Source organism: Heloderma suspectum, chromosome 4 (genome assembly GCF_057233095.1).
Source record: "Heloderma suspectum isolate Gila_16-S chromosome 4, 16-S_ref, whole genome shotgun sequence".
Lineage (NCBI taxonomy): Eukaryota > Metazoa > Chordata > Lepidosauria > Squamata > Helodermatidae > Heloderma > Heloderma suspectum.
Genome location: NC_139461.1, coordinates 28,164,255 through 28,191,727, shown reverse-complemented (window position 1 = coordinate 28,191,727; position 27,473 = coordinate 28,164,255). Strand labels below are relative to the sequence as shown.

The 27,473-nt window shown below is 41.7% G+C and overlaps 1 protein-coding gene across 3 annotated transcripts; it reads right to left on the bottom strand.

Annotated features, from left to right (window-relative positions):
* Positions 1-538: 538 nt before the first annotated feature.
* RAD21 (RAD21 cohesin complex component) lies at positions 539-22,269 on the bottom strand. 3 transcript variants are annotated; one of them, XM_084848911.1, is made up of 14 exons: positions 22,005-22,167; positions 17,476-17,643; positions 15,909-16,038; positions 15,176-15,275; positions 14,444-14,550; positions 13,343-13,546; positions 10,750-10,875; positions 9,331-9,453; positions 8,245-8,468; positions 7,515-7,659; positions 7,097-7,248; positions 6,136-6,285; positions 3,269-3,352; positions 539-2,350 (listed from the first exon to the last, which is right to left on the bottom strand). In XM_084848911.1, the coding sequence occupies exons 2-14, from the start codon at positions 17,617-17,619 to the stop codon at positions 2,159-2,161; spliced, it is 1,881 nt and encodes a 626-aa protein (XP_084705037.1). In that variant the 5' UTR covers positions 17,620-17,643; positions 22,005-22,167; the 3' UTR covers positions 539-2,158. The 3 variants fall into 3 exon arrangements, with proteins under 3 accessions (XP_084705037.1, XP_084705038.1, XP_084705039.1); XM_084848912.1 differs by lacking the exon at positions 22,005-22,167 and adding an exon at positions 22,196-22,269 and having other exon boundaries at positions 541-2,350; XM_084848913.1 differs by lacking the exon at positions 22,005-22,167 and adding an exon at positions 21,327-21,486 and having other exon boundaries at positions 541-2,350.
* Positions 22,270-27,473: the final 5,204 nt, after the last annotated feature.

The following is a 27,473-nucleotide window of genomic DNA, read 5'->3' as shown; positions in this document are numbered from 1 at the left end:
TTTCTGTAACAGCTGGAAAAGGTGTGGATAAGGGCAACCAAAATTATCAGGAGTTTGGAGCACTTACTTTCCCTGTCAGCATTTCAGACAGCAAATTCTGTTATATTTTCCACATGTGGTCTTTTAAAGGTAATAGGCTCTAAGTTAATGTTGTTCTGACTTTACTATTAATAGTTGTAGTTTATGGTGCACAGCTTGTATTGTACAGCTTTTTGTAGTTCATGTATTTTATTTTTATTTTGATTTATAGATTGCTTAAAGTACTCATTGAGCGGAGGGGCAACCTAGAAATATTCTAAGTAAACACTCTTTGCTCCTTCCCACCCTGCCCTCTTCCCCACCCCAGCACACCCTACTGTGTCTTGTTGATCGACTCCTGCTTGAAGCTGCTTTGTGAAGGTGTCCCAAGAATGGGAAGGTGCTAAATGGATGGCAAGGGTAGGGTAATTTGGCATTAGCACAAGTCACTTACTCCATGGTGGTTACTGAACAAGGAACACTTCTCACAATAATGCCACACAGAATACACACAAAGGAGGTAAGGTAATAGTATCAATATGTAATAGCTTATAACACAACTTTTATTAGAAAAGTTATACATAACAGCAACTATTTTCAAGAATATTAACCTTGAAAAGCAACAAAAACAGACTAACAAACTTTAACAAGAAACTAATGACCTTCTCTACAATTAAACATTCAAGTTATCTACAATGTTTCTTTGTACAAAGGAGAAAATCATGGTTGTACAGGCACATCATGTCAAAAATAAAGCTGCAGTAACTATTTTATACAATTAACTTTCTTAAAGATTATTAAAACATGTTGCAAATTTTAAAACATTCACATAATTTTACACTTGGGTATGCACTGAAATCTCAATCCCAGAAGAGAATCATTTCACAAAAGTGCCAACGTTTAAAATCAGAATCTTTAGTAATTTCACTCTAAGAAATGTTGACATATCCATCAACACATGTTCACATGATTTCTGGTATGGACTGGTCATAATAAAGCCTTTATTTTTAAAAAATAGTAAACCAAATTGGAGGTCATTTGCAAAGCTATTCAGTGACCCATGAGTGTGCTTTATTGGAAAATACAGTTACAAAAGCTGTAAAGGTCACTGGTAGTCTATTAACACTTATTACACAACAAGATTATGTTCGATAAATGCAAGTTTACCTGCCTCTAAAATATACATCTGTAGCTTGCTGTCCTTTCAGGGCCAGTGGTGTCCCACAGTTATTTATTTTACAAATGCAACTTACTCAAACTCTGAGAGCCATCCAGCTACCAAATTGCTTGTAATCTAGAAGAATGACATTTCTATAAAGCCCTAAAAATATAAATGGTCAAGAGGTTTAAATTCAGAGAGAGAGCGCGCGCGCGCGAGCGCTGTTGTAGGTGGTGCTTAATAGTAGAATGATTCTGTCCTCACAACTACCCGTTATCAGAAGTGAACTGCCTTGAGAAGGAATGGAATATCCAACACTAGAATTTGTCTCCTGCACTTAAACAAGTGTTGATAAAAAACAGTATTTTCCAAAAGCCATCCTTTTACATTTAGTCCCAGAGCTGTGAGCTGCTTAAGCCCTATTACAGAGATACCATGGCACAGCAAGGACTCCTGCCAGGCACTAACATTCATATTGGCAGCTCCAAGACCACCATCAGAAGTAGGAAGATGATAAACACTGACAGAAGTTTGGGGCAGGAAGAATTCATTACTGTGCGGGAGAGAAAGCACATTTTAGACATGTTTGGCAAAAACTGTAACGAGAGAATAGGTTGGCCATTTTAAGTCTTCTGAAGTTGGTTAAACAGCATTCTAATTTCCTAAGCAGATAACTGTAAAACAATGTATTAGTTACATGCAACCATATTGCACACATCTGTTCTGAATTGTTTGTTTTTAAAAAACACTCTTTATATGGTCCTTGAGTCACTTTCTGTCATCTCTGCAACTGGAACTCAAGTGACCCAGTGCCAAAGAGTTACTAGAAATGCAAAAGTGGTAAAATGTAATAGAAAAACCCCCAAACACAAAAGTCAATGGCTGTACAGACAATGAAATCTAGATTTCTTCTTTTGTGGGCCCTACACATGGAACAATGTGTAAGCGCTAATGATGCCAACTATACAGTAAGCCAAACATTCAAATAATATGGAATCTGGGACCAGGAGTTGCAATGATGTCACTGTACGGCTCTTCCTGTGTCAGCTCTATAGCTTGCTGCTTTTTAAGTACCAAGAAACTGTAGAATTTTGCTGCTGCTTGTTTGCGGTTTGTATTCCTACACAACTCAAGCAAACTGATGGATTCTGCTCCAGTCTTGGCAAGAGCTCTCTGGAAAAAACAAAACAGAAAATGGTTAGTTGTCATCATTTCTGAGCTCATTCTGAATATGTACTGGCGTAAGGCAAACACAAATGAGCTTACCAGCTCATCTCTGGTGAGATCCCCTGCCATTCTACAAGGCCTGAAAAGGATGGTTCTCCCTAACCTCATGCTGAGCTCTGGAAATTAGAGCAAGGTGTTCCTTGCTCCTTTCTGAAGCTCTTCTTTCAATTCGTGCTCGTAGCTGGAGACGAGGGCAGGGGTTTTCCCTGTAATGAATGCCAGGCTTTGGATGTGCTCAGAGCCCCTCCAGAACTCAGTGCAATGTCACAGTTAAGACCCCTTCACCTCAGGTGAGGACTGGTACTGAGAACCAATTTTGGCTGCCTACTAAAGCCGGTGAAGATACGTGGCTCCCTAATTAGTACAGAAGCCAAAACATGATCAAGTAAAAACACAAGCAGCAAGGAGGGGAGAGATGATCAAATATTCTACAGAAGAAACATGCAAGTCGTTGTAAAAAAGGAATACTGCCTCCCTACATCCACACACATGAGCCTCAAACAACAAATTCTAATACCCCATTTGGTTGGTTGCATTCAGAAGCTTCACTACTGCATGTGGAAATGAACAAGAAAACCCCTTCTTATTTGGGAGCCTTTCAGAGCTTTAGATCTGGAAACAATCTGAATTCCTAGATGATAAAATCTCTAACTAACAAGTTTAAGGAATTAAGTGTTCCTGACTAGGTTAGGAGATCTCCTCCACCAACTAAATTCCCTACAGTAGCTGTTGCTAGGGGACAACCAAGGGGAGTGCTGGTGCCTTCATGCAAGCATCTGGCTGGTCAGTGTTGGGACATTCAGATATGTGGTGTCTGTAGACAAGCCAGATTTGAAAGTAATTTCCAAAAAAACAATTTCATACCTGAAGACCATGAAGCATCTGCTGAGTTCTCTTGTTCCATCGTCTTTCTTCCTGATCCTGGTCACCTCCTGTACCATCTTCCTCCTGCAGCCAGTCACATTGCTGGGTTAAAAGCTCACTTAAACCATGGTTTCATTTGTGCACGTCGCTGTCAGCCTCAATTCCCACCACACCCACCCCTCACACATAAATTGGAAATAGTTATTCAGGGTTGTTATGGAGGTTCAGCAACCAGTAGTGTAAAGCACTTTGCAAAATATATTTTCTACCTTAGCAGCAGGAAGAGGAGGAAACAAGAGGTTATAACTATAGGTTTTTCACAAAGCAGGGAAAGGAGACACATTAGATTTTACAAGTCAGCATGGTGCTGCTGCAGCTCCATTCAAATTGGATGACATGTACATGCTTTCCTCCTTAACAGGGCATGGACTAACAGTTCCAATTCCATTACTAAAACAAGAATACATTAAGTAGTTATCATGCCTCAATAATCTAAGCTTCATGGATTATCTTTATATGTTTCTTCCTTTGAATGCAATTATTGCAAATACTTTTGTAGGGTTCAACTGAGGTATTCCTAGTTCTATGCAGTAAGTGCTTAAACACACCCTGAGAATGCAATACAGATTTTTCTAGCTTGTACAGAGAACAATACCTCAAACACCATAAAATGTGCAAAATTTCTGTGCCCATAATTAGTTTGAATGAAGCATCTTAAAAAAATATCCCTGAATTTCAACCCTTTTCACAGCATATGAGTTGCACTTTTCCATAGGGAACACACCACACCATAAGGATCTGTACATTTTTGAGAGGGGTTCGATTTTTATTTTAGGCACTGAGACAGACAACTACCCATCCAAAGATCTTAAAATAACAGTGAAGATAGCATAGTAATGTTGTTAAAGAAACAAAGATGGTAACGAATTTGACAGCCACAAAAGGTGTGCATAGCAGATTTTTTAAAGAGCAGGGCACCTTCTGTTTCAGAATGGTTTATAAATAATTTGTACCATTGATAAAATGATATAAGGAACTGCACTGAAGTGCAAAACAGATACATTTTTTGGAAAATGGACTGCAGTAGTGATGTTTTGGACTAGTAAGTCTCAAGACCATGTCCATCCTTACATTAAGGATTTTACAACATTAAAACGTTGTATTTGTCTTGCAGTATTTTCTACTTTTCTAATTTTTTAATGACAGTTAACTCCCTTGATTTGCACTTGATGCATTTTTTCAAGTATTCGTGAAAAAGCAAAGTGCAGCAACTGTGAAAAAGGCAAAATCCATGTTAGGGATCATTAATAAAGGGACTAAAAATAAAAGTGCTAATATTGTAATGTCATTATACAGATCTATGGTGCAACCATACTTGGAATACCATGTACAGTCCTGGTTGCCACATCTCAAACTGGATATTGTAGAACTGGACAAAGTGCAGAAAAGGGCAACCAAAGTTAAAATGGGATTAGAGCAACTCCCATCTGAGGGAAGCTTAAAATATTTGGGGCTATTTGGTTTTTTAAAAGTGAGGGGGGTGGAAACATGACAGAGTGTATAGAATTATGCACGGTGTGGAAAGAGAAAGGTTTCACCACATCTCTCATAATACTACAACCCAGGGTTATCCAGTGAAACTGAATGTTGGGAAATTCAGGACAGATAAAAGGAAGTTCTTCACGCAGTGCATAGTTCTGAAGTTGTTTTTAGCTGTTTAAATTGTTTTTAAATTTTGTGCATTTAAATTTTTAAACATTCTTTTATCTTGTGAATTGTTGTGAACTGCCCAGGGAGCTTCAGCCACTGGGCAGTAGAGAATTAACAACAACAACAACAACAACAACAACGGCATTTGCTTCCACAAGATGTGGTGATGGCCTCCAATATAGGTCGGTTTAAAAATGGATTAAATTCATGGAAGGCTATTAATGGCTACTAGTCATAACGGCTATATGCTACCTCCAGGATCAGAGGCAGCATGCCTCTGAACACAAGTTGCTGGCGAACAATAACAGAAGAGGTCTGTTGCCCTCATATCTTGTATGTGGGCTGCCCAGGGGCATCTAGTTGGCCACTATGGGAAACAGGATGCTGGAGTAGATAGCCCTTTGGTCTAATCCAGCACGACTCTTCTTACATTCTTAATCCTATACATGTCTACTCAAAGCTAAGCCCCACTGAGGCCAGTATGAATTATTCCCAGGTAAGCAAGTGTAAGATTGTAGCCTCAGTTATTTGGATTACAAATCTCTATACATCTTGCTCCCATGGAAGAAGTTATTAGCTTTAATTTCTGTTCAAGGTTTCTCTTAGCGATAGACTCCTGAAAATGTCTGGCCTGGCAACTGCAAACCAAGAGGCATAACCTCTTCCACACTGTCCAAAAGAAGTCAATGAATGCAAATTTGGGGAAGGGGGAGGAAAGAACACATGAGCAAGAGAGGAAGAAGGGGCCAAGCCTCCAGCAAAAGCAGTGGTTGACAACAGATTTAAAGGGGTTCAAAGGCAAATATCTGAACTACCAACAGCACTCTGCAACTTGCTCTAGCCCAGCTGAGAAATCATCATCATGCAAGATAACTGAAGCCAAATACACAAATTTTGAAGTGTAATCATCTTCTGTATCTGCAGAAACTATTAAAACAAATCCAGCTAAAGAACTGTGCAAGATCCTGTTTCTGCATGTTTAATTCTAAAACAAAGATACAAAGTAGGTAATGTGATACTTTTGGGGAGAAGATCTGGAACAAATATATGAAAGTGTTCAATTTCTAGAGGCCATTTAATTAATTGAGCCAAAACAATTCCAAGATTTCCCCAATAGATGTGTTGCATTATCATTATAAAATAATTCGGTGCCTTACCTCTTCCTCCTCTTCTTCCTCCTTTTCCTTTTCTTTTTCCTTCTCTTTCTCAGGCAAAAGCTCCAGTTCTGGAATTAACTGGCAGATGTTTTGAGGCTCTTCTGGAGGCAATTCCACAGGTGGCATTTCTATTTGTTGTAATGGTTGAGACTGAAGACACAGACATTCAAGTTGAAACAACTTAAACTAGGTCAATAGTAATTACAGATATCAGAGTTGATAACGTCTTAATTAAAAACTCTAATTTTTCAAAAGCCTCATATACTTACTGCGTTACACAGTATTCTAGTAAAATACATCCACATTTGTCAAAATCTATTCAAGAATTTCACTAGCATTCTCCTTCAATGTCTAATTTGTTATCAGACGAATTCTTTGGAGAATATGCTTTGAATTATTGCCAAGGATAACACAGACTGAGATAATCGTACACTGTAAAAATCCATTAAATTGCCCAATGTGTTGGTACAAGACCAATCTGCTGGGCAAGCTGACATACGCTGGCATTCTATTGGAGCATGATGTTATCATAACGTTAATTTAAGTAGCCATCTTTCTGTAGAAAGAATGGCTATTTGAACCCACTGTGACTAGTCTTTCTTCAGTTAAAGGTGATATTCTCAGGTGGAAAAAGGAGCCATGTTATATTTTACAAAAGGGTAGATATTTCATTATTTGGACTAAGAGCTAAAAGGTACTTCTATTTGTATCAACTATCAAGTACACCATTAGAGAATATTCTGAAGTGCCCAGCTCTGAATCTACACTGGTTTCCATTCCACACAGAAGTGCTGCCTTTGACTTAAGCCCTAATCGTCCAGAGCCTTGTGCTTTTTACAGGCCACTTTCTTCCGTACGTTTTATCACAACCCTAAGGGTAACAAAAAGACTTCTCACAGTATAATTATGCACCAAGTTTTGAGTGTCAAGTGCATACAGAGAAGAACATTACATCACTCACAGGTAGCACAGGTTCTGGTTCCACTTGTGCAGCCTTTCGCTTTACACCTGTCTGAGGTGGAGGCGGTGGCATGACCGATTCATCCAAGTTGGTCCTGCTACCTTCCATCATGGATTCCTGAAGGCGACTTGGCTCTTCCAAAATAGGCTCATCTGTTGCACAAAATTATTGATGAGTGACTACTCAGAGTCATTAAGAGTCCACTTCCCTTTCTATACTTTAAGAGCATTGCAGATTATTCTACTCCCAGGGGAAAGGAGGACCCAAATACTAAACACATGCCTTTTCATTACTAGAGCATTGTTTTTCTCTAAATATAGACGATACCAATATAGCAGCTACTAGTTTTGAGCTCTAAGCTTTTAAAGTACTTATTGACATCCCTACCAGTCAAAATGCATGCCATTAAAGCACAAACCAATAACATTGCGCTGTTGTTCCTCTCTGGGCACTTCTGGATTCTCAAAGTCTTTAAGGAATTCATCCAGGTTGTCAGCTTCCCCACCTTTCCTCCTCTTTCTAAGATCTTCTGGTACAAGAGGAGTAAGACAGCGAGTGAAAAGCTACAAGTAAAGCAAAGCAAGTTATATAAACAGCGAAAAAACAGCCTTCAGAATAGCCTCGTTAGCTGCCTTATAAATAAGATGACTAGAAAACTCAAACCCCAAAATTATAGAATTGATAACTACTAAAAAGGTAAAGGTGTCCCCAACCAGTCGTGTCCAACTCTAGGGTGTGGTGCTCATCTCCATTTCTAAGCCGAAGAGCCAACGCTGTCCGAAGACGCTTCTGTGGTCATGTGGCCAGCATGACTGAACACCGAGGTGCACGGAACGCTGTTACCTTTCCTGCCGAAGCAGTACCTATTTATCTACTTGCAATTTCTTGCTTTCGAACTGCTAGGTTGGCAGAAGCTGGGACTGAAGACGGGAGCTCACTCCGTCACGCAGCACTCGGGTCTCGAACTGCTGTCCTGCCGACCTTCCGGTCTGCAGTTCAGCGTCTTAATCACTAAGCCACTGCGGCCCCTTGATAACTACTACAATCTTGCTATTTGCAATATGTGATATGTTATAACACTCAGTTTAAGGTATCTGCTATTTATCTAATTAACTATTTTAAAGTAAAGTTCTCAAAGTTTGGTTCACCTTCAACAGTCTGTTATTCCACAGAGGCTGAGCAGGAAGAGAGAAAAGTTTTTCAACACCCCCAGTCTCTTTCCACATCATTAACTTCTTAGTAGGAGGTGCCAAATCCAGTGTAGTGACAATATCAGAGTAATCACTTAGTTGGGCTCTGATAGTCTTGCTGTCCAGTTCTTTCACACTGTCTACAATCAGCTTCCGCTTCCTCTTTGCCTTGGTTTCCTTAACTAGTTAGGGGGGAAAATATGTTAAAACCACTGGACATGATAAAGGTATTCATATTTAGAATTCAGTCACAGCATTTACAATTTTTAGTATTTTTTAGAAACATGTTTTTATTTTAGAGTTATCCACTCTAAACTTGGATATAACATGAATTTGCTAAAAAGGGTGGCACTTTATTTTACGGTAGCTGGATCATCTGTGTTCCAAGAGATTCATTCAAGAGATCCAAATCCTAGAGCCTTTGCTTTATGAATGCCCCCCCCCCCCATGGGTCTGACCCCCTTTGGGGGACATTTTAATTGCCATTAGCAGTGTAGTCAATTATTTGCGCCATGTGACTGAAACCTGCTTCAGGAGGAGCTTCAGAAGCTGCAGTGGAAAGGGAAGGCAGTAAGGGTACCAGTATGTAAGTGGACACTGGCCCTTTGGCGTCGGGCCTATATTAACAGTATTTGTTTAGCCAGACACTATGACAGAAGATTATACTGTTGTGAACTAACATTCCATGTAATGCTCTGCTGCTATAAGAGGGCCAAACAAAACTCTTTGTAGGAACATGTCAGAATAACTAGAGGGACATGTCAGGAAAAATAAATAATTCCAAATTTGAACAGTTATGTCATATTTATCCAGACGTTTTATGTAGCGTTGTTTTAAAACAACCAGAATATATTGTGCTGATATTGCTGTTTATATACCACAGAGAGAACTTAGGTTTTAAAATTATGCTATAAATATGCAATATTTCCAAGTTAATTGTTTTTTATTAAAGTGAAAAACAGAGAGAACTTATTTTAAGTAAGTGAGAGACTTTTCTAGCAGAAATGTTTTCAGGTACAAAATATATTAAAATTGCTTATTTACCTGTTATATCAATAGGCTCTAAAGCAAATGCTTCTTCTTCATTCGGAACCAGTGTTGTCTGATCAGTCATAGTTGGTAATGGTTCAACTGGATCTACCGAGTCTGGGCTATCTGGTCCACCCACTGTGAATCAAAGAGTTACAATATAACTGTCCTAGCAAATGCTAGGTTACTGCTAAAATATTAAATACAAGTGGAGCCATACAACAAAATTTCACAGTAGGGACTACTTCTGTTCAGGGTCCAGCCACACCATTCCAATTCCCCTCCCCACCCAAAAACAGCCCGTCAGCATTCCATTCCCACTCATGACCAGAATTAGTCTGCATTGGCCTGTTCTGGGGGATGCTTTTTCATTTAGGGCTGGGGTGGACACACTGCTACCCAATTCCAATCCCATTAAATGATCTGATTTCTCTATTGATGTCTATGGATAGCTCTCTATTCCATCCCTAGTGAGATTTTAAAACAGCTTCTCAGGATGAACCAGGAACCAACCTATCCAGACAACGAGAGAGTTTTCTCCCATTTTTGCATATCTCCAAGTCTATGCTTCCCTTTTCCAGCCACTCCATTCTATTCTCTTTCCACATTATTGTCATAATAACCACTGAGTTATTATGGGGCGGCGGGGGGAGATGTCATCCCCTTAGATGTTTTGTGTGTTTGCAAACTTTGGTAACAGCAGACTTGGGGTTAACCCCAATCTTGTGCATGGGTGGTGCAGTTTTGGCTCCAGCTCCATAAGCAAGGAAAGACTTGAATCAGTATTAGTATATATGATCACAAGCAGAAATGCAGAAAACAGGGGGAGGCAACCTGGTGTCCTCCAGGTGTTTTGGATTACATCTCACATCAGCCCCAACCAGCAGTCAATGGACAGGGATTATTGGAGCTGTAGCCCAAAACATCTGGAGAGCACAGGGTCCTACCACTGGCACAGAAGTTCACACAACTATACCCATTTCCAAATGCCCCCAAACATACCATCCTCATGCTACCCGTCCCATGTGTATTTACACACCCCATTCACTGCATTCTCACGCTCCCACATAATGTGCTTTGGATAGGTAACTGATGTTTTGGGAGCACAGGGACTTGGGGTTAAGCAGAAGGCAACTAAGACAAACAATGGAGCTTATTTGTAACCCTCTATTCAAATAGACACCCAGCTCTATTTTCCATTGGGGAAAATGCCCACTAGTGCTAGCAAATTTGTTTTTGACACAGGGGAAGGAGGGGAGAGATAGGAGCACTTTCTTCTGAGTCTCCAGGATTTGACTGTATAAGCCTTGGCCACAGGATATAATATACACTTTGACAAATCTAAAATAATGTGGATATAGGCAACATTGCATCAACAGCATATATTTTCTATATATGCTTTCTATGCTTAAAAAGAACGAATTAAACACTCACTCGAGACATTATCATCATCATCCAGATCATCATGAGGAGGTTGCTCAGGCATCATTACTCCCCCTTCTGAAAGGGCAGGTGGGTCATCAAATATGCCTCCTTCATTGTTGCTGAGAAGTTTGTCATCTGAAATTGGAGACAAGCGTCATATCATAATGTAACAATGCCCAACACTTACAGTATTAGAAGTACACAACATGTGTTTCTTTTATAATCATGCTCTGTCAAGCCAGGGTTCAGAGAAAGAATAATTCATGTGGTTCAAGTTATCTAGTCCAGCACACAAATCGTTCATGCACAGCTGAGGGCTAATGGCTCTATCACATTAAAGCATCCTGAGGCTGGTTTCAGACAATCAGCAGAGAAAAGAAGCCATAGTGGCTTCTTTTCCCCACCCTGCGCGTGCCACTTGTGCACCTGCCATTTCCCTAATTACCCTTGCTGAGGTGGGGGTGGCTTCCAAACTACCCTGCAACTCATGGCTTGTTGTAGGTAAATACCCACAGCACATGGGGCAGGGAAAAGAAGCCATGGTGGCTTCTTTTCCTCTGCTGGTCGTTTCAACTTTTCTGACCAATCTAATCATTAACTTAGCAACATTTTAATGAAGAAAGCTTTGAATCTAGGGGCTTCCACTTTTAGCAGGACTTGAGACCCTAGAAACTCACTGTCTGAACTAGATGGACAAATTCTCTGACCTAGTAGAAGACAGCATCCTATGTTCCAAAGTATGTACTCTACTACTGAGCTATAGTCCTTTTCCCCATGGAGTTATATTCTTAAAGCATACCAAAAATACCCTATAGGACAGGCTATTTTAAAGACGTCTACTCAGCATCAAAGATTGTTTGAAACAAGGCTACCAACTTGAAGACATGAAAACACAAGACAAATCTACCTCAGGTGTAGGGGTTAGAGCAGGGATGGGCAACACACGGTCCAAGGGCTGCCTGTGGCTCCCCATAGCCTTGAACATTATGACACACAGCGGCAGAAAAACAAAACAGTCAGGGCTTTGCTGCCAAAGTTCAGTGGCAAGCTGCTACCAAGACTCAAATGTGCCAAATTTAGCTTGTTTTCAAGCTAAATATGGCCCTTTGGCGTCTCCATAGCAGTTTGCTGCTGAATTTTGGTGGCAAATGGGGGGGGGGGGGTTTACTCCAGGTTACAGTGTGGACTAGGACAGGGGAGACCCAGGTTCAAATCTCCACCCAGCCATAAACCTCACTGGGTGACCTTGGGCCAGTCACTACCTCTCAACTTACCACACAGGACTCTTGAGATAAAAAGGGAGTGGGAGAACCAAGTACGCCACTTTGAACTCCTTAGAGAAGAGGCATTTATTTATAAAAGCAATAAATAAAAATAACGGTCATGGGAAAAGACTGAGTTCTCTATACTCTAAACTCTTGACACTTTTTTTTGAAGGCAATTGAGATCATTTTGTTATAAGCTGGGAGAAGGAAGGCCCATCATTTAATACCCATGTCAAGCACACTTTTGAAATATTGGGTTTATTCCAAAAAGTTGAATAGAGGTCAATTTAACATTTTGGTGTGAGGGTATGTTACCTCGACCAACTCCTCCCTCATGTTGCAACCCCTCACACCAAATCCAGTTCCTGAGGCGCTGCGATGTGCAAGTCAGGGTGGGAAAGCCCCATTCCACAAGCAAAGTTCCACTAATGGTTTACAGGATCCAAGCCATTGTTTGGGCAGAAGCTTGGTGTCTCAAATATCTCCTCAGCTGGCGTCTCAACTGAATACTGGCTGCCACAAAACACTAAAATATAATCAAAGCAAAGAATGCAACCACACACGTTCATGTGTAGGGAGGAAGCAAGTCATAAGTTAAAAAAAAATTCTATCCACTGCTGATGTGTCCAGAGTTCAAACACTACATGCACACACACCCCACTAACTCATCTCTCTATCAAAGACAAGATACTTCCCTATCCTAAAACCAGTATTATTTTATTCAGAACAGTCAACTCTAACTTAATCTCAATAGTCCAGAGAACTTCAAAGATAGATCCACACCTGTAACCTATGAACAAGGGTGTCATTGCTAGAAATACTGAATATGGCACCATGGAATCTACCTGTTGGGTGGAAAAAGCCATTCAGAGATCATATATAAAACCTGAGCCCTGTTATCTTCAGTACTGTAAGTCAAGTGTCCTGTCATGCGTAAGGGGCGTCTTTGAACTTTGGGACAGAAAAGTACATTAAATGATACATCAGGAGAGTGGATCCCCATCCCCAAGGAAACACAGCCCCATTGGTTGCTAATGCCACAGTATCCAATGTAAGTAGTTAGTCCTCTACAGTAGTATTTCTTCAACCCAGAGTAATATCCTAACTCATTTAGGATACACCAATTTCACATTCCAAGTTAGCCTTAGCACCCCAGGGCTTGGGAAAATAAGTGATATTGCCAAGAAGTTCAAACAAGCTTTAAGGTTTAGAAACCATATTGCCTTTAAAGGCAACATCCATGTAGGATTAAAACAGACTAACACAAATACTCCTCTAGAAACTGTTACCACAATTGCCTTAAATTATGTAGGGCAAAGTATGAATTTCCATCATACCTAGGATTCCACCATCATTTCCCTCTCCAAAATTGTCATCCTTGTACTGATCTTCATATTCCAAGTGATTAGATTTTTCATTAAGATGGCTGGTGCTCTGCTCAGGCTCCAATAGAAGGTTGGAAGCACTAGTACTATCCAGCATGTCATCCGGAAATGCACTGTCTTCTCTCATCATTTCACGGTCATCCATTCCAAAGTCACCTATTAAGATTATTTATCATAAATGCAAAAACCTGAGATTGAGGGTATCTTTCAGACAGCTAATTTTATAGTTATACTACTAGTTGTACTACCATTGAACATGTTCATAGATACTCTTAATATGAGTTGAAATTGGCCAAACGTTTAAGCAATCACTTGTCTTAGCTCATTTATTGTTACTCATCTCTCATATATCCAAATATTTGACTAATATGTGGTTGCCTCACAAAGTCTTTTCTTTGGGATCCATGAATCACATTAGAAAGGACAGGCTGCAGTAACTAAAATATGAGTTAGGTATGTGAGGTTTGTAGAATAAAACAAGTTCAAGTGTCCATCAAGACCTGTATGCAACATACACACACAAAACTACTGGTGAAGTGTTTTATAATCTATAGAAGTATGAAAGCTTGTCGAAGGTATCTAGTCATGTATAAAACAGTATGGAAGTATATCACCCATGTGGCAATGCTAGTGTCAGAGAGAGCAATCCTATCTGGATTGACAGTCACCTGTGAGCCCGGGGGCGAACATCTATCCAGTACAGGGCAGGAGGAGTGGTGAGTAGCAGATCTCCTCCTCGCCCCCCCCCCCCCGCTTTCATGCAGCACGTGTCATACTGGCATTTCTGACCTCCCCACCCCGGAACACCCCATTTTCACTACTCCGCACTATTCTTACAAGCACAAGGCCAATCCATGCTGCCTGCGAGGTGGTGCGGGAGGGGGTGGGGATCAGTTCTCTGGGAACTGACCTTGGAGCGCAGACTCTGAGTTTGGTTCCCTGGAACCAACCTATCCTATGGCCATCTAGCCACTGACTAGCAGTCATAGGATTGTGCCTTAACTATAGTAGTATAATAACTGCAAAATACATTAGGTAACAATTGTGTTTTACCAAAGTCATTTTCCTGAAGGATACTAATGTTGCCCACTTCTTCTCGCATTGTAATTTCTTCCACTCTGCTTTGGTTCAAACTGAATTGCTGAGCCACATCAATATCACTTTGAAAAAAAACACACACAAAAATTGAAACCACCCCAAAAGACATTTAACAGATGATGATAATAATGGTTATAGAAAATCATTCTGCCAAACAAATGAATAGTATGAAGTCTTACTTTAGCTCCACAAATGTTTGTAAAAGTAACTACATATATTTTTGATGCAACTATTTACATTTTCTTGCATGCTTCAAAGATACATTTTGAAATCAACATGGGCTGCAAAACACAGAATGTTAGAATCACAGAATAGTAGGGTTGCAAGGGGCCTACAAGGCCATCGAGTCCAAGCCCCTGCTAAGTGCAGGAATCCCAGTCAGAGCATGTTATGTACCAGATAATTCTTACCACTACAGCATGTGTTTTAGAAAAGTGGTAGCTATCCAACACTGAAAGTCAAAGGCAAATGAAGTACATGCACTGCAGTTCACAGGATTCAGAACGTGATCATTATGATCAGCCGTCCTCAAAGCAATATGCTGTGTATCTTATTGGATTCAAGTGCTTACAGCAGACATTTTGCAGCTTTCCAACCAACACAGGGCCCATTTGTTCACAGTTTTGTTTTGGTTTTACAAACAAGCATAACCATTTTAGAAAGCAATCAGAAGACAAAGGAGCTTACTCTAAATCTGGCAAGGGTTGGTCAAAATCGTGAAATTCTTCAGGTAAGGTGATAGCATTATAAGCAGCTTCTCTATTTTCCTCAGGCAAGTCAACTACACCTGAAAAAGAGATGTTATTTATTCATAAAGTGATTGTTTAAAAGGAAAAGCAATCGTTGCAAAACCTTAAAAACCACCACATTTACTGTGGCGTGAGTTTTGTAGCCAATGAACTATTCCATCAGATGGAATTGAACCTCTTCTTTCAAAAATAAGTTTTTACAAAAATTATTCTGTGGCCCCACAGTCTATTAAGTGGGTCCATAAACATGATTTTAAAGATTCAGCATGGGACACCTCCTATCACTCAACCCACTGACTTTATTTGTGTGGATACATAAGGGAGATACAAGGAGAGCACATTAACACAACTGCCTCAGGAGAATTTCAGTATCTAATTAGCACATGCTCTTTAAATAATGGTATTAATTCATTAGGAGTTACTGAGTAACGTTTAAGTTAAGAAATGTATTTATGTCCCACTGTATTCAATGGGCTTTACTCCCAACCATGAATGCACAAGAATGTAGTCTTTAAAATGATATGAGAAGAGAGATGGATAAGGAAAAATGCTTTCTTTATTAGAAAAAAATGTAAAACGCGTTGGTATGTTGATACAATAGCAAACTACATTGCAATTTGCTATTTGCGCAATAGCAGTAACTTTGCAAAAAGCAAGTATGCAGCAAATACCTGGACGGAAAGCCATCTTGATCTTAATGAACGCCTCATTGCAGTCTGCAAGGAGGTATTTAGCTTTCCTGTGGTAGATTCTAACAACTCCCAGTAAAAGATGTCCTGAAGTTCGAAGAGCCATCTTCACCTGAAAAGTTATTTATAATTAACATGTAACAATCAATCATACCTGACAAAGAAACAGTTTATATGGAAGGAAGGTAACCCTTCAAACTCACAAATCAGAAGTATTTTTTACTATTAGATTAATCAGAATGAGAAGTACTTTGCGAAGCCAACATTTCTGCACCTCCAAAACCATGATATGCTATTTCTGGTTTTTTAAAAAAAAATCATCCAATTGTGATAATTTGTATTATACCCCCAATTCCTTTATCAATATTTATTATGGGCTCATAAATGTAAACAGTCACTCACTTGCGGCAACCATCATTTTCAGGCAAACTGGTAGGGAAACATCTGTAGATGAATTCTACCCAACCCCTCAACTAGACTATAAATGTAACTCAGACGACTTTGAACTGTTTGCGTGAGCTGGTGGGCTAGTAAATTTGTAGACTTATTTTCACAATCATCATTACTACTTTTACTTTTTCGTGAAAGTATATATTTTTGAAAGATTGCAATACGGCTTTTGGCAGATACCTCCAGAAGAGAATCAGTACCTGAACTACAGAATTATGAGAGTACTTCTTAAGACAGCCAGTTTCTACTGTTCTAGGTCATGCTTTACATGATGTCACCTTGCCAGGCTGTTGACATAACTGGCACACTTTACTGAACACAAAATGGAGCATAATACTCAGGGTTTCAAATGTAAAACTATGCAACAGTATCAACAGAAAGTAAACTAAGCAATTCAAACACAGTTGAGTGTCTTACGCAGGAACACAGGCAGCTGCCTTATACTGAGTCAGACCACTGGTCCGTCTGGCCCAGTATTGTTAGAACTGACCGGCGGCAGTTCTCGAGGGTCTCAGGCAGGAATCCTACCTTACCCGGAGAAGCCGGGGATCGAACCTGGGACCTTCTGTATGTAAAGTATGTGCTTTATCACACTGAGCTATGGCCCCTACATATAGGATCAATTGCTCAATTCTATTTAAGGAAAGACAGTTGGAATGGCTCATTTTCAATATTTCAGATGTTATTTTCTGCGCAGATTCTTACTGTTTTTATTGTTTTATTATGTAATCCAACCAGAGATCTGACTTTTTATATTATATAAAATATAATAATAAAATACAACAATTTCTAGCCATGATAGCTAAATGGTATCTCTTGATAGAAGCAACACAGTCCTGAATTTCAGACACTGTGGGCAGATGGCTTTCTCCTATCTGCTTCATAACTGAGCTTGAGTGCCAAGGGGCATCTGGCTGGCTGCAGTTGGAAACAAGACCCGGCCTAAATATACCTTGGTCTGATCCAGCAAAGCAGTTTTTATGCTGCGTTCAGTGATGCAATAATTGAGTGAATGTGTGCTGGTGTATCAACTTTTCTTACATCACCACAACGCAGAAGCCTATTACCTTGAAATAAAACATAATCATAGAAGTAATACCTTAGGCGAGATGATGCTCTCCACACTGCTTTCCAAATTGCATTCAAACACATGGGCTTTGGTTAGCTTCTTATCCCAATGGGCCGCCAGCCAGATTTTGGCTAGCGGCCCTCGCTTGCTCAGGACAAAGTGAGCGTAGAACATTGTTCCGACGGTCTATGCAACAACCTGTAAGAAGCACACGTTCGTTCAATGAATATGTAACACGCTTATAGAAATCATTCTTGCAAGTAATTTTGTATAATGTAATTTTTGTGTTTGCCAGCCAGGGAATGGCATGAGTTTCTGCCTATAGAAGGCCAATCCTCGAGTAAGATTTTCAAACAACACTTAGGAGCAAGCAGAGCGTGCTCTGAAACCACCAAGCCCTGTAACCAGGAGCACTGATGTGCACAGGAATGTCAGGTAACAAACTGAATCAAGCTCGTTTCCTCGAGTAATGCTTCATATGATTCACTCATGTCTGCAAGACATATTGACTTCAATAGAAGACTAGATATGTGGAACCTCTCACTTGTGAAGACAAAAAGCAGAATTGAGAGTTTGTGCTTCTTTGATTATTACATTACTTTCTTTCAGGACTGAAAGATCAGGTGACATGCTACCCCACAGCAAGAATAATAACCAGTTGAAGCTTCCAGAAGCTCTGGAAGCTCCGACCCAATCTGAATATAAAATCCACTTGCAAACTTCAGTATAAGGAAATCAGTGGGATTTAGACATGACTAACCTAAGTCCCATTGATTCCGATGGGTGTGCTCTAAATATGATTAAGTCTGGATTCAGCCCATTGTCCTTAAATGCAAGCCTGAAAAAAACATGCTTACTTCACAAAGCCAAACAATTAACTGTATCTAGTCACCAATGTTATCTGCTAGGCCCACAAGCAGCAAGATTTCGCTTGGTTCCTACCACTTCACTTTAACTACTGCGAAGAAACACACCCAATACTGCTACACATCACAACAGTATCAATACCACAACTCACTTTTTTCTAGCAATTTAGAGCGGGGCAGTGGGAAAATGAGACTGAACAGAAAATATTCCAAAATGGGAAATTTTCTATTTCTTATTTTTCCCAGAAGAAAATTTTCTATTTCTGAAAACCCAGTTTCATAAGATTCAATTTGTAACATGGGCTTAAATCCAACTTTCCAATTCTTTCCTCCCCCATACAGCACACCACGCCCACCCCAAAATATGTTCCAGAGGGTCACCCAAACCTCCGGAGCAGATTTGGTGGTGAGTGGAAATCCCTTCTGCCAGCAATTTCCATTCTGCTGGCAGAAGGACACCATTGGATTCAAGCCACAATGGATACAAATACTAATAAATTGTGCAGTTCCAAAAAGCTGTAATTAACTTTTTTTCATGTAACTATACTGGAAGGGGAGAACATGCTGTATGCACATATGGTACTTGTGATCAGGAACCCTCGCATGACTGGGATTCCCAAATATGAGTACAGCTGTATGCACATAGAGCATAGAATAGAACCCATTATCACTGCTGAATACATGGAAGCAAGACCAGTGGAGATCCCACTCCTCCTCCTCCACACATGGACTGAATGCATGAACAGAACATGAGAAGGTTTATACCTACAAAACTTTTTTTAAAATATAAGTTAATTATACACACATATAATATACTGCTCTTTGGGTGTGTTAAAGTTAGTGTGTTAATGGTTTCAACGCCTTTGGCTTTTATTTTAAATTTAACCAATGCACACTACTGAACAGTCACATCTTTAAAAATTACAAATATTCCAATAAAAAATAATTTCCAAGTAAAGCTCTGAATCTGTTTTAATACAAACATTTCAACCACAGTGAAACTCACTTACCTGAGAATAAGCCCCACTGAACTCAGTGTGAGTAGACATATATAGGGTGATGTTAAGTGTGCTTTGTTAATATTTTTCCCTAATAAAATATTTCAATTCAAGTACTTGAGGCTGTTTGAAAAATGTTTGAGCTATTTATATAACATGCAAAATTAATGCACTTTTAAGAAGTTTTGTTTACTCATAAGTCAAACAAACAACTAAATTGGAGTTGTAGGAGATTTAGGGCATCCATTGGAAACTGGTCCTATCTTATTGATTGATTGATTGATTGGAAAACACAGCACAGTGCTCTTCATTTACGGATTTCTTTTGTAAAATGCACAATAAAACTATTGGGCCAGTTCTATCATAACTACCCATGCTTTGTTTAAACCCTGGACAGTCAAGCGAAGAAGTGTGCTGGCTCCCACCTGCTCCCACTGAGCTTAACAACCAAGGGACACTCCATCTCTGCATTGTTTAGTATCACATCCAAACCCGGACTTGTGGATTGTTGGGGGAGATACAACCCAGAGTTGTAACCTAGCTTGTTTTTGGATTACAACTCTGGGTTGTTCCTTGCCCAACAACCCACAATTCCAGATTTGGACATCACACTAAACCGCCCAAGGATGAAACAACCCATCTTAGGCTTGTTTAGCTCAGTGGGATTGCACCAGCACACTCCTGCTCATTCACAACTATCCAGGGCTTAAATACAGTTGTGATGTGCTTAACAGGTCTTAGTAAGACTACAGACTTATCTATATAGCACTATCAGTCCAGATGGCACTTTACAAAGGGGTTTTGTAGGAGTCTAGGATACAAATTATGTATCACCACAACCAGCACGAAAGGACAGGTCCCTACAATCCAAGACTGAGTTGTCTGGAAATACATTTGGGCCTTAAGTTGCTGCCTGCTTAGCAAATTGAACTAGAAAGAAATTGAACTATAATTCATAACTTCCCAAGACCTACTTACAATGCAGCTCACAAAATATGTATGCTGCATATACATCCAGTGATCAAAGGAAGAAGCAAAGTGATACTACTCTTGACCAAAACTTAACTTCTATTTTCCTTTGTTAAATTAAATTGGTTTAAGGAGCATATTAAACATAATCAACTAGCACAAAGTAATGTCATCACCAAGTCTCCAGAAATGTCGTACATGAAATGGCAGCTTTTAAGAAAAAGATTAAATCCAATGTCTGACATATTTGGTTGTTCTAGTGAAGGCTCCCCATATGTTGCTACTTGCATGGGGGGGGGGGGGCAGTAAGGAGAGCAACCGATCAAGGATCTCTTGCATTCCAATCACAGGAGGGGAAGCCACCATGCCTGCTGTATTCCTACAAGAACTTGATAAGCTAAGCATCTAGTAGACATAGGGCAAGACTAAAATTTTGGCACTACATGAATTTGTCCTAAATGATCCTTGATATTACATGTCTCTGTCTCTGAATCTATACTTTGTCCAAGGCCCAAACTGCTGAACATTGTCGACACCACTCTTATCTTAAGGGAAATCACACATTCTTACTGATCTGTAAACCCACATGCTACAATTCTCTCTTAAACGTACAAAATCTAACAGGTGAATACATCCTGCCTTACGATACCAGCCTAATGTATGCCTGCACTGCACCCATGGATCTCTGAAAATACAGGTAAGATTCCCCTGGCCTTTGTCTGTCTGCCAGTCTCTCCTATACAACCCGAACATTTCAGGAAGTTGAGCAGGCTGATGGCAGAAGCATCAGCTCCCAGGCTCACTGTTTTTATAGGACACTATCGAGAAGTTAATATTTCATAAGCGCTAGCAGAAATGGTTTTTGGTGGAACTGTTTTAAAGAGCCTTTCTACAGAGCTAACAACGTGGGGGCAACCTTTTTACACTGAAGGGAATACCATTTTGCAACAAGGCCGGGCAAAGAAAAGCTTACACACACGCGCACGTCAACTCCATCTTGCAACATTATGCATTACAACATTTCCAGCACCATCCTATGTATATGTACTTGCGAGTAACTTCCATTGCGTTCAATGGGCTTTAGTCCGACACGCACTGGATTCCAGCCTTACTTTCTCTCAACGGCGCGTCAATCATACGGGAACAAAAAAAAAAAATGTTCCCTGGTGAAAAGGACTGGGGGGGGGCGCTGTTATAATTTCAAGAGGCTCCCCGGAGGGAAAAAAAAGGGGGGGGGAGAACGGTCAGGACCATAGTTTGCGCGAAGGCGAGATTTCTTCCCAAACAACGGCCATATTACAAAGCAACCTTCCTTCCATCCCCACCACCCCCGCCCGCCGTCCCGCCGAGGAAAAAGGCAAACGAGGTGCATCGAACCAGGCCGGGGGAGGCGCGGGCAGAAAGAGAGCAGCCCTCCCTCGCTTCCCGGGTCATGGCTGAGCCTCTGAATGCGGCAGCGTCCGGCAGAGGTGCCGAAATGCCCCGACCCCATTAAGGGGTGGGCGAAAGTCAAGCCGCCGCCGCCGCGTCCCTCCAGGTTCGCGTCGGAAGCCGTTCGCAACAGCCCTCGCCCCCGACGCCGGCCTCCCCCGACGAACCAGGGCCCCGAGCAGCAGGGGCCTCCCCCAGCACGAACACCTGGGCCCGGGCCTAGGCCTATCCCCGCCTCCGACCTCGCTCCACTTCCCCAGAAGCCGCCCAGCCCTCCGGCGGCTCCGGCCCTCACCTCGGATCCTGCGCGGCCGCCGAGGGCAGCGGGCTCCAGGGGCCGGGGGCGAGCGCTCGGGTGCGGCCGCCGCTCCCTTTCCCCACCGTCTCCCCCCAACCCCCTTTCCGAGCCACTCAAACGAACAAGATGGCGGCCGCTCCCCTTCCTGCCGCCCAAACCAGCCGTTCAAAAATCGGCAGGATGTTTACCGTTAAAAAAAATGAAGGAAGGAGGGGTAGGGAGCGGAGAGACCCTAATGCGCCTGCGCGGAGGCACTCGCGGTGGCACGGAATGGGACGTAAGAGGCTAAGCGGCGCACTCAACAGACGTAGGATTGGCGTTAACCAATGAGACGAGGCCGAAAGCGGGTTATTGGCTGAGGAACGCGCTATGACCGGGTGGGGTTATCGCAGGCCAGCGTGTGAGGGAAGCGAGAGGACGAGCGGGCTGCTTCTGGCGCATGCGCAGTTTTTCCTCTACCCAATTTTTAGGTAGGGGAGGGGGAGCGCGTGGCCCAAGTGCCTTGTGCAGGTTGGATTTCTAGTTCTCCTTATTCTCCGAAGGCAAGGGACGGACCGTAAGGCGTATTGTGAACTGCACAAATGTTTCTTAGTGTAAGAGTGTGCAAGTTTTTGAGTTACACAGAGGTCTTCTTCAGCCTTAATGGAATCCGAACAGCATGATCCTAAGAGTGCAACCCTATACATGCCTACTCAGAATGAAAGCCCATTAAATAGAATGAAACTTACTCCTGGGTAAATGTGTATAGGTTTTCAGCCGTAGGGCGCAATCCTATCTAGATAGGCAGCTGTCTCCAAACCCGGAGGCGACTGCCTATCCAAAGCAAAGCAGGAGAAGCACGGGGGGGATCGTTCCCTCCGCGCCTGTATTGCTCTGCTTTTTCTGCTAGACAGCTGTTTTCAGCTATAGAGCCGTGGCGGGGATGGGGGGGTGAGTGGCAGAGGAGGATGCTGTACGACACATAGGATATGCCACACAGGCAGATCCGCTGTCCCTGCCCCGGAACACCCCCACCCCTTTTCAGCCGCTCCACACTCCTGTTCCGAGTTTTTGAGTTACACAGAGGTCTTCAGCCTTAATGGAATGCGTACAGCATAATCCTAAGAGTGCAACCCTTAGAGTGTTCCGAGCACGGAGGATGGGGCTTCTCCGCACTGCCTCCAAGGCGGTGCAGATGTGGGGAGAGGTGGGTTTTCCAGGAACCGACTGCGGAGCATGGGATCCAAGGTCAGTTCCCGGAAAACAGCATATCCTATGGCCGCCTACCCACTGTCTAGCAGCCATAGGATTGCTCCCTTAATTGAATAGGAAAACACAAGGTTACTGTTTTTATTTTAAGTGTTATAATAGTCTAATCACACGTTTTAGTTTTCCAGATAAAGAATATAATACAGTGATTAGCAGGTTACAGTTTCTTGGGGACTTTTTTTGCTGTTCAAAAGCTCTGTGTTTCTTTGCATACATTTATTACATTTCTATACTGCCCAGTAGCCAAAGCTCTCTGAGCAGTTTACAAAGATTTAAAACTAAAAATGTGATATTGTACATAATAGAAAACTCATTTACATATAAACTGACAGCACACACAAATATATATCTCCAAACAATGTTAATAATCAACAATAAGTATCCCATGATCTGATTAAAAACTGCCAAATGCTTATGAGTAGAGCAATGTCTTAACCTGCCACCAAAATGATAATGTTGGTATTAGACAGGCCTTGTCGGGGAAATCATTCTGTGGTAAGAGCGGAACACGCTCACACGTTCGTTGTCTAGCTGAGGGTCCAATAATCAACTAGATACGAGTAAGCTCAGGATCAGACACGTGATTATTGCTTAAGCAAGGCAGAAGTCTCAAAGAGAAATCAGCAGTGAACAAAGGGCGGTACACTTATACTATGCTGCCAAACAAGTTTTACAATGGAAAAATACTGCTGCTGGACAGTAAACTACCAGGTCACATAGGCAGGAAGACCCCTCTGGCCAGGCGCCTATCAACATTCCATTGTGATGACTCACAGGCCACAACAGCCTGTTTCTGGAACAAGCTGCTGACAGGGCCTTTCTTTGGCACATAGCTTTCCCAGCAGAGAATGGGGAGGGGAGACACAGGTCAAACATGGAGGGGCTTTGATTCCTTTCTCAGTTCCATAATCAGGGGGCTGCTACCAAGAAGGCCCTCTCCCTTGATGCCACCTTCCCAGCCTCCCTCAGAGGAGACACCTGGAAGAGGGCCTTAGATGATAAGCATAGTGTATTGATAGGTTCATGCTGGGAGAGGCACTTCATCAGGTATTGTGGTCACAAGGCATGTTAGGCTTTATAGGTCAAAACCAGCACTTTGAATCGGGCTCGGAAACATACAGGCAGCCAGTGCAAGTGGGCCAGAATTGGTGGTACAACTGAAGCCAGGTTATCCCTGCCCAGACAGAGGCATAGCTGGGGCACCACCTGCACCTAGTAGAAGGCACTCCATGCCACTGAGGCCACCTGAGCCTCAAGTGACAAAGATGGCTCCAGGAGAACCCCCAAGCTATGAATTTGCTCCTTCAGGGGAGTGTAACCCCATCCAAAACAGGTTGAGCACCATCCATCTGGTTAGAAGTACCACCCACTAATAGCATCTTCATCTTGTCTGGAGTGAGCTTCAGTCCATTAGCTGAATTCGCTTATTATTCAGTTAATTAGCTTATTATTCAGTTTATTAGCATTGTCACAGCCAGGCATCGATCTAGCACATCCACAGCCTCATCTGATGAAGATGAAAAGGGGAAATAGAGCTGTATGTCATCTGCATACTGATGACAGTGTATTCCAACGCCCCAGATGACTGCACTCAACAGTTTCATGTAGATGTTAAATAGCATGGGGGACAAAACCAACCCCTGTGGAACACCATACTGTAGAATCCACAGGCCAAGCAATATTCCCCAAGCACTACCTTCTGGAGCCGACCATCCAAGTAGGAGCGAAACCACTGCAAAACAGCCTTCCACTACCATCTCAGACAATTGTCCCAGAAGGATGCCATGGTCAATGGTATCGAAAGCTGCCAAAGAGACTTTGTCCCAATAAAAGTAACACTAATGTTTTGCACCACTGATTCTCCACAACCAACATGGCAAAAGTGTTTTATGCCACATTCAAGTCTTCCTTGGAAAAATCTGCTGATTATTTTTGCAAAATATTACAGCAAGATAAAGGAGTGGAAAGCTTTTGTAGATGCTGCTCGTGTGTTTCTGGGGTGATATTCCCGTGTCCTCTCTGTCAGGGGTGATGTCAAGGGCAGGCATGGTTGGGCACCTGCCAAGGGCCCCTGCCCCAGCAGGGGCCCACTGACAAGAGCACCCTGGAGTTGCCCATCCTCTACACCATTACAACCTGCTTGTTCTCCTGCCTCTCCTGGCCTAAATGATAGTGGTGGTGAGAAGAAGGAGCAGTAGATGCCACTGCCTACCTCTCACTGTCTCTCTGCCTGTCAAGCAAGCAAATGGTAGCAATGATAAGAAAAAAAAAAGATGAGGAGCAATAGCAGCTAGTTACAATGGTTGTAAGAAGGTAGACTTACTGAGGGAGGAGGCTCATTAAGGGTGTCTTGCCCAAGTAGTCTCAAAAACCCAGAGCTGGCACGGCTCTCTCTTTTTTTGACGGCTCATGTTTGCTACCTATTTCACTTATTTTGTCACCAGATTGCCAGGTCCAGACCCAAGAGGGTTTCTGTGCCTTCAAGAATGCAGTCCTTTTAAGTAAAACGCTTTGTTGTTGTTGTTGTTGTTCAGTCGTTCAGTCGTGTCCGACTCTTTGTGACCCCATGGACCATAGCACGCCAGGCCTTCCTGTCCTGCGCACTCTCCCGGAGCGTGCTCAGGTTCATATTCATTGCATCGGTGATGTTATCTAGCCATCTCATCCTCTGCCGTCCCCTTCTCCTTTTGCCTTCAGTCTTTCCCAGCATCAGGGTCTTTTCCAGAGAGTTTTCTCTTCGCATTAGGTGCCAAAATATTTCAGCTTCAGTTTCAAAGTAAAACGCTTACCTAAAAGCAAATCTTACTAAAATCAGTGGCTCTTTCTTACAGCCAACAACACCCGGATGCAAGTAATGCAAAGAAAAAATGTGCAGTTTTTCCAACTATAGTGCTGTGTAGTCTAGGTGAGAATTCTTCCTGCTATGTGACTCTTAAGAGCACACAGGAGCCTTTCAGGATCTGGACAACATCAATCATATTTTGTCTCCATCTCTCTTCAGTTTGCATTTCCTTCTGGTGGCAAAATGCACTTTCCACACTTGGCTGCCGGTTCCACCATTCTCAGTAGGGCTATCTTTCTGCTATTGGATGAAAGTAACTGGTTTACATGGTAACTATCATACATGAGCTCCTTACATTTTGATGGGCGCTCTTTGAATATGATGCAAGGGCATCTGTTGACATATGATGGCAGTATCACAAACAGCTGTAAAAAAAAACAAAAAAAAGTAGAGATAATGGTGTTGCTTCAGTCCACCTTCTGTTTTATGTTTAAACAATCAATAAGAAAGTGGAAGTTGGAGATCTGAGCAGTCCAGTGACCTAAATAGCTGTCTGATGCCCTGAAAATAAATGGTGAGTTGTATTTTGATTTAGTTCTCTCCATTGTTTGTTGTTTACTGCCATTCTGTGATCAATTAGAGTTCACGAGTTTTTGTGTTTTCCAAAATTCTCCATGGATTTAGTTGGCTCACACCTGCCTTTTCAAACAGTAGTGCCAATCAATCAGTCTTTCATTTACATTCCACTGATCACTACACAATAAAACAGCATAATATAAATCAGAATATATAGAATTACATAAAATAAATAAAACAGAATTCCATAATAATATAAAAACAATCAGGAAGCAATATTAGATGGTCTATTCCAGCTTTCCCCAACTTGGTGCTCTCCAGTTGTTGTGGACTTCACAACAGCTCCAGCCAGCATAGCCAATGGTCAAGAATGCTGGGAGTTGTAGTGTAAAACATCTGGAGGGAACTATTTTGGGGAAGGCTCATCTATTCAGTATTGCTACATCAAAACATTTTCCAACTTGCTCTGTGATTAAAATATTGGAACTCTTGAGGAAAACAACCAGTGCGGACTCTGAAGAATAACCTGGAAATAATTGTGTACGGGGCCATTTTAAAATTTTGATAGCCCCAGATAAAAAAACCCCTACATTTAAAAAGAATGTGTGAGACCATCTCCACCTCACCACAGTTACAGGGCACCGTCTATCCTTTACAAGGGACTCTGTTACGTATATCTGCCTTCTAAAAGCTTAAAGTGGAAAACGTTAACATGTGCCCCCCAAAAAAAGATTTTCTTTATTTTGGGCCAACAAGACATTTTATTTGTTACAGTCTGAATGTGGTAAACCCAACACCTATATGGAACATGGCCCCTGAGTTGCCCAAAGAGCAGTAGTTTGCTCCTATGGGAAGTTTCA

Excerpts from the sequence above, each read along its gene's own strand:
- RAD21 (XM_084848912.1), bottom strand. The coding sequence starts at position 17,619 with ATGTTCTACGCTCACTTTGTCCTGAGCAAGCGAGGGCCGCTAGCCAAA. Across the intron at positions 3,353-6,135 it reads AGGAAGAAGAGGAGGAAGAG|GAGGAAGATGGTACAGGAGG; the intron begins GTAAGGCACCGA and ends GACTGGCTGCAG. Across the intron at positions 2,351-3,268 it reads AGATGCTTCATGGTCTTCAG|AGAGCTCTTGCCAAGACTGG; the intron begins GTATGAAATTGT and ends TGTTTTTTCCAG.